This window comes from Amaranthus tricolor, chromosome 15, assembly GCF_026212465.1.
Source record: "Amaranthus tricolor cultivar Red isolate AtriRed21 chromosome 15, ASM2621246v1, whole genome shotgun sequence".
NCBI classification, from domain to species: domain Eukaryota; kingdom Viridiplantae; phylum Streptophyta; class Magnoliopsida; order Caryophyllales; family Amaranthaceae; genus Amaranthus; species Amaranthus tricolor.
The window spans coordinates 11,156,481-11,165,990 of record NC_080061.1 but is presented as its reverse complement, the minus strand read 5'-3'; the positions used below and the strand labels follow the sequence as shown (position 1 = coordinate 11,165,990).

General features: G+C 33.9%; 1 protein-coding gene and 1 pseudogene across 2 annotated transcripts; one reads left to right on the top strand and one right to left on the bottom strand.

Moving 5' to 3' along the window:
• The first annotated feature begins 341 nt into the window (after positions 1-341).
• LOC130800625 (uncharacterized) lies at positions 342-1,404 on the top strand (annotated as a pseudogene).
• Positions 1,405-2,342: 938 nt separating this feature from the next.
• LOC130800624 (uncharacterized) lies at positions 2,343-9,430 on the bottom strand. 2 transcript variants are annotated; one of them, XM_057664171.1, is made up of 6 exons: positions 8,291-9,430; positions 5,658-6,123; positions 4,813-5,152; positions 4,605-4,703; positions 4,375-4,495; positions 2,343-2,720 (listed from the first exon to the last, which is right to left on the bottom strand). In XM_057664171.1, the coding sequence occupies exons 1-6, from the start codon at positions 8,508-8,510 to the stop codon at positions 2,512-2,514; spliced, it is 1,455 nt and encodes a 484-aa protein (XP_057520154.1). In that variant the 5' UTR covers positions 8,511-9,430; the 3' UTR covers positions 2,343-2,511. The 2 variants fall into 2 exon arrangements, with proteins under 2 accessions (XP_057520154.1, XP_057520155.1); XM_057664172.1 differs by having other exon boundaries at positions 4,960-5,152; positions 8,291-8,834.
• Positions 9,431-9,510: the final 80 nt, after the last annotated feature.

Sequence of the window (9,510 nt, the reverse complement as noted above, 5' to 3'; positions counted from 1 at the left end):
TAATTGACTAAAAAGGTCTATTTTTAGTCAAAATGATTTTTTATAAAAAACTATCCAGAAAAAATTACGAAAATGCCGTTAATAACGCACACGAGATCTGAACCATCTAATCATGATTAAAGGGTGAAAAATGAGTTCTTATAGTTCTCACCATAAGACATTTATCATAGTTCTCACCATAATAGAGTTCTCACCTAAACTCTATCCTATAATCTTATAATAATATAAAGGCAAAGTAAGTTTATTAATAAATTATAAAAAAAAGTATATATTCGCTATACGCAACGTCAAAAATAATATTAAACACCCACAAACAGTCAAGATGGCGTTTACATCAAATTTCTTGATTTCATACTTGTAGCATATTCTACCTATATGTTCTGTATTGCACTGTTAAAATTATTTAGGTACGAAACAGAAAAAAGAATTGTATTCCTTGATATTGATGCTTAGTTATGTATTTCCTTGTCAAAAAGGTAAGGTAGACTTAATACGGTTTAAAAGAATCCTTTTGTTTATGTCCTTTTACTCTATGCTATACCAGTTCCAATAAAGAATTCGTAGAGAACATGTTCTCCTTGCAAAAAGTCTCTATTTCTTCTACAGAAAAGTAAATATGATGAAGCATTCAAGCTCATCATCATGGGTAAGATTTGGGTTGAGGTATGACTAGTTTCAGCTCGATGGTTGCCCCGATCTTCCCTTTGGAAATTTTTGTGGTACATCATTGGTTGGATTGACCCCAAAAACAAATACTGCACCAAGATTTATGCTTCTGGAAACGCAAATTCTGTGTGGAAGACCATGTTCACGACTGTGATCAATGTTTCAAATCAAAGTTGAAGGATATTGCATCAAATGTTGAATTATATAGCAGGGAGCCCTGTTTCTCAGAGAAAAGCTTCAGGGTAACGCACCTCTTAACTTGAAGGAGTTGTTGACTAAGCACTACAACAACTTTGAACTGGGTGTAGAAGATGTAGGAAGCTTCCTGTTGAGGAAGAACTCCAATAAAGCTCAATGCTTTGTTGATGTCTCTATCAGGATCTCACAAGAAAAGGATGGTATAAGCTCATTGTTTTATTTAGGTAAGTAAGTTCATTTATTCTTGAAGAATCAATTGCCAACAGTTTTGTTTCCTACTTAATTTTGTCTCGATTCAACTTGGCATGAAATTTGTCAAAAACTTCTCTTATTTTGCAGGCGATGAGGATGGGTTTAACTTATGGGGGAGCAGCACTAGCAATACCATGGCAACTGATAGAGGACCAGTGTAAACTCACTTAGCTGGACATGCTGAACCGTCAATTTACCAGCCAGGGAATGATCATCCGCATGCACCTATTTGAGACCGTCCATATAATCATTCTGCGCCATACCCACCTAACTACTCAAACTATGTTGCTGCCAGACCAAGTTATCAGCCAGCCAGTGGCCTCACCAACACTATATTATACATGCGGTTAAGTTGAGCAAAGGGACATAGTTTTACAGTTGGATAACCAAATAAGTTGCACAAGATAAATCTTACAGATTAAAGTACCTAATAAAATCATGTTTCAAATTATGCATAGTTTACATTCATGTTTGCACCATTAGATGCCTCCTACTGTTTTATTTTTATATTTTTCAGCAGACTTTGGGGCTACAATTTAATAAGTTTTAAGTTCATACTATTTTGATAACATGATCTCTAAGTTCTCGAGTTGAAGTCTTAACTTCTATAACAATCCCATATAAAATTTCATCCATGTGCTGCTCCTAACATGTAATAGGTCATATTCCAATTTAGTCGTCCAAAACAATTGGCAACTTTCTTATTTAGTAAATTCAAAGCCTACCTTTGTCACCTCACCTCTATAACGGGAATTGAGAATCGATCGTATGCATTCTTACCCTTGTAAGAGATGACGATCAATTTCAAGAGTCACAACAATGGATTTAGAGTAAAGAGGCAACTCCAATGTTCCTCCTCCAAACCAAATACTTCCCGATATTTTAAAGTGCATAATTTTCCTTTTTTTTAGAATTGTCTAAATAAGTGCAATGTTTTTCTTTAAAAACATTCTTTTTGGTATAAAGACTAATTCTCCCCATGTCGACACCACTTATACTTTCTCATCATTCCTTATTTTGCCCCAACCTAATTGTTGTACTCAAAAAACTAAAGTATAGGGTGAACTACGTGAAATGGAGATACAATCCAAATTCTTGAAACAGTGATAAAACATCACTCAACAATTAGGATACACGCAGTAATAATTTTCCCGCCAATGAGTTCCTAGTTCGGTTTATGAATCATACTTCACAAATCTTATGTTCCCATTGTCCAACACTTAGCATACTTTGCTAGAGCAGCGCAATAAAACGTCTTTCTAGGAAGTGGTCGAATTAACTTTAGTCATATACATGTATACATTCATGTTGATATACATAAACATCGGCTGTTCAGAGGGGGAGCTCGCATGTTAAAGAATAGTTTACAGAATATGTCGAATGTTGCTTAAATACTTATGCCCGCATACATAGTTCTTCAGAACCGGATAAAACCCTATGCAAAAAGTTTGCAACAACAGAAATAAACTCATCTGGCTTTTCTTCGTGAGGCAGATGACCACAGTTCTTGATAGTCTCAAGTTGTGATCCAGGTATTGCTCGTGAAAGCCTTTCAGAATTCCAAGATGGGACAAGCCGGTCACTATCGCCCGTAATAATCAGTACTGAATCATGTAAACAGTCAGATAGATTAGTTATTTAATCATACTGCTTCAGAAATGTACTACATAGCAGGGTGAATTAAATACATAGTGAATAGAAAACTTTTCGCTTGTTGGCTTTTTATTAGTCTGAAGTCTGAACATCTCCTAAGCCAGCCATCATGATAATCTACTGTCAAAAAACTAGCTTTAGATATAGACCTTATATAATACACAACAAAGTTGAAGGTTAAATTCAAATTTGAAGTATTTCCTAGACTACATTTCGCTGCTTAACTGTCCGAAAATTGTAGTCCATTTTTTCAATTTATTTACCTTCAAATTTTCAGTATTATATTAAGTGACACCCTTCACTAAGTACTCAAAAGAAAGAATACCTTGTTGTGAGGATTTAAAAACTTAAATACTCCATTATAGGACACTATTTGTAATTTCTCTAAGCGAATCTTCTCTAAAACTACTATTCGATTCACTACTGCTATTCAGTTCAGTTCAAATCTACTCGGTTCAAATGAGTTTACCTCATTTTAATTCGACACATTGCTTTTACTATCACATTTTACTATTATTTCAGTTTAGTTTTGCTATTAGGGCCTATTCTCGGGGACGGTCGGCTAACAACTGAACGCGACTGAAAACTGAAGTGAATGGAATTGAACAAAACTAAATGAATATTGAAATATGATAGTAAACGTGATATGCTACACTAAAATGAATGAATAAGCTGAGCTGAACTGATTAACAGTTGGGAGATAACATGCACTTAATAGTGCTAGAGAAAAGGGGCCTATGGCACAAATATTAAAGAAAGAAAGAAAGAAAGAATACTTTCTCAGTCTCCTTGGAATTGTAACATGGGCATATGGCACAAATATTAAAGATTGGTGGGGTCATTCAAATTGTGGATGGTATTTAAAGAAAAATGAAATGTATGGATGATATTTAAAGAGAAATGAAATGCGTGAATGAGAATTAAAGAAAGTGAAGGAAATATTACCATAAAAGAAAACCGTAGTAAAGTAAAAGGGACGGACCAACATAGAAAGTGAGGCAATTTCCAAGGGACGGCGGAGTAGTTTCCAATTTGTTCGATATAATCCCCAATATTATGTGAATAATAATTTAGAGATATAAGTAATTTTGTCTATACATGTATTTGACTGATTGAATCTCTTAGTAACACAACTTTGAAGTAACAGTATAACACCTAATTCTGACTACTATGCAATTGCAAATAATGATACTGACAAACTTGATAGTGATACACTAAGCTTTCATCTATGACTTGGACTAATTGATGAAGGTAAACCTCCTAAAATTCCACAAATTTCTAACTGGTTCACTTAAAATAAATAGGGTTACTCTTTGTCTTCTCACGCAAAACACATACAGATAAGTATCTTCCGAACGGCAAACAACAAATGACAAACACCAAATCAATAATGTCTCATACTAAAAGCATTAAAATTTATGGCAAATGGACAATGATAATGAGAGAAGATTATCTTAGAAGAATGTTCAGCTTGTATATTGGAAAGTTGGCTGGAAACGAACAACTTAGGCTTTGTTTTCATTTTCACAATATCTTCAGAGGGCCAATAAGTTCAAAAGAGGGTTTTTATGCGGAAAGAACTGAACTTAATTATCTCTTAATTACCTGGACATGTGATTTTTTGGAGTCTTTTCTCCAATGGTGGCTTTAGTTTTGCTTCAGAACCTGTCAGCATAGCCACAGTATATTCCAAAAGAGCCCTATCCCAATTTTTGGTTCTCAGCGGCTGCATTACAAGATGCATATTGTAACTTTGTAACACGTTATATGGTTTTCCATCATGCCTTCTAAACATTTAAGAGCAGAAAAATAAACAAAAACTTGTATAAGATTACCTTTGTGTAACCTTGTAGAATATGGTCTGTAACTTGACTTGCATCATACCATGCATTTTTAACGGCAGCAACGCCAAACTTGTCAATAATCATCCTGACCTAAGAGAGTTGGGAGATCATGAACATTTCACAGATATCCCAAGTACCAAATACAAAAATTAAGTGACCACTATGAATACACTTTTCAAGAGCTGATATAGAATCTTACCAGCATTACAGCCACAGTTGAGCGCAAGATTGCAACTATAGCTCTATTGTACAGAAAGCTAACTACATTCATCATCCCTTTCCATATTTTCATCACTATGTCCGCAATGTATCTGAAAAGATTTGACAGAACTTGTCCAAGCCTTACCAATATATTTGGATGACGGTCTGAAGCACAGTTGCTTTCTTGGACTTGATTTTCTTGGGGCAAGTTTTTTTTATTCTCAGACTTGGGGGCTGAAAGCGGAGCTATTATGGCTGGAGCTACAAGAATCAAAGCTGCCACACGGTTCGGAGCCTCAAAGTATGTCTCCACTGCAGTAACAGAACCTGCTGAATGCCTGACCACACATTCCAATAAATTTGTAGGGTTTAAGAAATCTTTATGGATACGTATTTAAGAAGGTACATGAAGAAAAAATCAGTAGAGCTACTGCCAAAAACAATTAAGATGAAGACTAAAGGAATTTAGAGCAAAAAAAAAAAAGAGATATACAGTGTTGTTACATAAAAAGTAAATTTAACAATGTTACATTTTCCCAAAGCCACTAGGGTAGCTCCTTCGTAGGCAGGCGAAAAGCATGTATGGCCTTAACTTCTTAACTACAAGAGGTTGTTTTTTGTTGACACATGATTGTAAAATAACAAATGATACTTCACATAAATAAAAATAAGATTCATACGTGGCCTAACCCAAAAATAAAGTTAAATCCAACATTGGTATCAAGGAAGTCTAAAAAGCATAAAAATGAAAATCATAAAGGAAGTAATCATGACTAAGTGAGAGAAGCAAAGAACATGATCGTGATGTTTTAGAAAGAAACTGTGATATAAACAATTACACACCCTACAAGTACTGCCTTCTCTGATTTGAGGAAGTCGATGAAGTACAATGTTGCCAACACAGAAAATGCAATAGAATAGGGGTTAAGAGGCTTTGTGTCATCTTTAGAATCAGAAGATACTGAATGATGAACTCTTGATGTCAACCCAAATGCTGGTCTATCAAATGCTAGAACCTTCGAACCAGTTATTTGTGCAAAGGGCTTCATGACTCGATGCCAAGAGAAAGTAGAGGCACCAAAGCCATGAAGAAAAATCATTGGGAAACCAGTTCTCCTACTAAGAGCATCATGTTTAGAAACTTCTTGTTCTTTCGACATGGATGATTCTGCTTCACATACTTTATAATGTATGTGCACACCTTTGAACTCACAGAAATAGCTGTCGGGATCAGCTAAATGTCTCGGGTCCAATAAGTCATCCTGGTCTATTCCAGCTACGCTGCTTTGCTTCTTTTTTAATTGTGCACCTGAACATCAATGACAAAGAATGAATTCATCAACATTTAATATTTCATGTTTTTCAATTTGTGAATTCACAAACATGCATCCTACACACATCCTAGAATTTCACACACCACTCAAAATAAGTTAATTGTAAGTATTTACCAGTCTCCCACACTCCCTCCCCTCTTAGGTACAAGGGCAAAAATGTAGAGGAGTTCAAGAGCGAACTTGGGAAATTATTAGGGTGTCGACTTATATAAGAGTTGCTAGTGTTTAACTACTAAAGTTCCTTTTCATAAGGAAAAAAGATCACCGCAATCACTTTTACATTTTTCTTTATTTAGGGTTTCAGTTGACACTTCTACTTAAAAGATATATTCACCACTTTCAAGCTAAGCCTGACAGACATTGAACTCTCAACTCTCCATTATAAACAAACAAGATACACACCAAATCCAAAACTTTGCAAACTGGAACAATTATAAAGCTTGCATAAATTCTTCCTTCATCCTAAGCTTCTTTATCTTAACAATACAAGAAAAAGGGGTTTAGGCGCTACAACAATTTGTAAATATTCCTCAACCTGATTTATAACAATTAGGGTTACCAATGAGTGCAAATTGCAAAACTATGAATAAAAGTGTCAATTCTAGAAAATGTATCATTATTGTTCTAATACAAATTGCAGCTTATAATCATGCACTAATCCTTCATCTTAATGAATCATACAATAATAAACAGCTCGTCTTGTATGAGATTGTCTCACCATGAGACAGATCCATAAAATAGTCCATTTTTTCAATTGATTATTTTAAGATCATAAGTAATCGTTTTAAGGTTATTAGTAATCACTCTAAGAATATAAAAAGTAAATGTAATAAAATTATAAAGGATCACTTTAACATTATAAGTAATCATTTTAAAACAAAAAATGTATATTGGGCCAGCCCAATAGAAATGGCCTCACCGTGAGACCGTCTCATTTTAGAATTAACTGGAAAATTCCATATAGCGATTTATAGAGTTTTGCCAAATGTAGCATTTTTATAGGTTAAATTGTCATTGTCTTATATTCAAAAGATTTTATTACATTAAGTATGTTATCAAAGGTAAGTTTTTAAAAAGATTTTATAAGATCAAATCAAACAATCATACAATACTATAATAAAAGAGAAAAATTGCACGAGTTTCTATTAACTATGTTCACCATTATATGCAATTGCATCTTTCTTTAAAACTTTTATTTATAGGTTTTTCCATACGAACAAACTTCGTGCATTGCACGAGTTGTTATAATAGTTTCCACTGATGATGTATCCCCTCACAACATTACATTGTTAGTAGAAAATTCAAGGGAGTATATACACCTCCGATTCGAGATAGAAAATGCAAAAGTGTCAAATACATTTTTGTATGAGAAGTATACATATACTTTATGTTTGGTTCAAGACTCTAAAAGTTTCGTCTACAAACTTTTATATAACCAAATTCTCTTAATCTCTTTCGATGATTTTTCCCAACTAATAATCAATTATATGGGCCAAAAATAAAATATTTCTTTGGTTTTGAATTAAAATGGCTCATCAAATTATGTGCACTTTTTATTTAAGCAAGTTGCATATGATGTTTCTTACAAAGTCAATCGGAAAGACGCTACTTGTTGCTTAGATGGAAGCCACTCAATGACATTGGAGTAATTTGTCATATAACTTGCTTTTTGGATTTGCAAGTCATTCAAAATGCCCCAAAAGTAGACAAAAACAACCATAATTAGCTTTCTCGAACTTGTGATTCTCAAGTAGATTAGCGAATCATATCACAATACATTGGACTAAGTAGAAGATGTTGTATTAATCAATTCCATATAATTATCATAATTTTCAGAAAACCCCAAAGTTTACATAATCCACATGTTGAATCCATAAGACCATAACCTAAAATCCTAAAGTATTATTGAGTAGCAGCTAGTTTCAAATTGAATATACAACAAAAACAAAGAAAAAGCAGTGATGAAAGACATTACAAAGCCCACAAGTTGTTTCCCAACATACAAGTTTCAACAATGAGTCAAAATTTTAAATTTAATATTGATTGCTCTCTTGGGTAATTTTTTGCAGTGATGATAAACGACAAAAACACAAATGTTTCTATCTTGGTCAATAGAAGAGCTTCAAAAGATCGAAAATTTACCTGAATAATCAGAAGAGGCACCAAGTGAAGGAGAAGGAGAAGAAGAAGAAGCTCTAACAGTAACTACAGGATTAATTACAATCATGGGTTTTCTACTATGAAATATACAGTAATTTCTCAATCCATTTTGTGATAAGAATTCTTGTTTTTCAGAGATTTGTAATAAATTACTCTTATAAAAGTGATGACAAGTAGAGTAGAGTGTTGTACACACCTTCATACTTCACAGTAAAAAAAAAAACTAATATATGTAGATTGAAGTATTACTATACTACTCATATACTGAATAAGGATTAAATTGAAATTTGGAACAGAGAGGGGAATTAGGATTAGGCAGATAGAACAATAACGGATAATGGGAGATTGGAGAATTTTAGAAAAGAATGAAGCTATTTATGGGGAAACTGAGATTAATTGAAATGATGAGAGCTTTATATGAGAAATTGAGGTTTTAAAGAAAAGATTGAAGCTTTGTTATGGGAAATCGGGGATTCATAGAAAAGATTGAAGATACTTGTAATGAATTGGGAAATGAAGAAAAAGGAGGGGAATTAAGAGGATGAAAGACCAACGCGTTGAGATTTGGAGGTAGAAGTATCAAAATGTTGAAGAAGAGTAGTAGAAGTGGTAGGATTGGATGAGGAAGAAGTAATGAATCGATTTTGGTGTTGGAGTTGTTGAAGTTCTTCGTCTTCTACCTTCACTTCTATTTTGCTCGGCTTTCTCCTCAACATTCTCTCTATCTTTCTGTCAATCTCTGGTTAAAATGATTCCATTCATCTCCTGCTTTAAGAGTGCTTTTGGGATGTAGAATCTATCAATCATTTCATACTCCCAAAGAAATGCTGGAACTGAATTGTAGAAAGTGGAAAAAAAAAAGGTTCCTCAAAAGAAAAGAGATCGAGAATGGCGATTTTGAAGGTGATTTTTCTGATTTGTCGTACGTTGATTATGTTCTATGGAGATTATGAATGAGAGGGAGAAGTTAAGAGGGAAAAATGGGGTGTAAATATGACTTATAATCTTAGGATAAGTTTTCTATTTCAGTGGAACAAAATCGAAATCTCAGCTGTGCATTTTTTATTCTGACCATCCTGATTCAATTTCGCTAGGAAAGAGTATGTGTCATTTGAACCGTAGGATGATGATCGAAAAGATGTAATTGAAGTCTTATGGATCTCCCTAGAGGTGTTAAAAACAGACCGATGACCCGAAATTTA

Bases quoted from the DNA above. Each gene is read 5' to 3' on its own strand.
- LOC130800624 (XM_057664171.1), bottom strand. From the start codon at position 8,510: ATGAAGGTGTGTACAACACTCTACTCTACTTGTCATCACTTTTATAAG. The intron at 4,704-4,812 runs GTAAGATTCTAT...CAACTCTCTTAG, and splicing joins CAACTGTGGCTGTAATGCTG to GTCAGGATGATTATTGACAA. The intron at 4,496-4,604 runs GTAATCTTATAC...CTTGTAATGCAG, and splicing joins TTCTACAAGGTTACACAAAG to CCGCTGAGAACCAAAAATTG.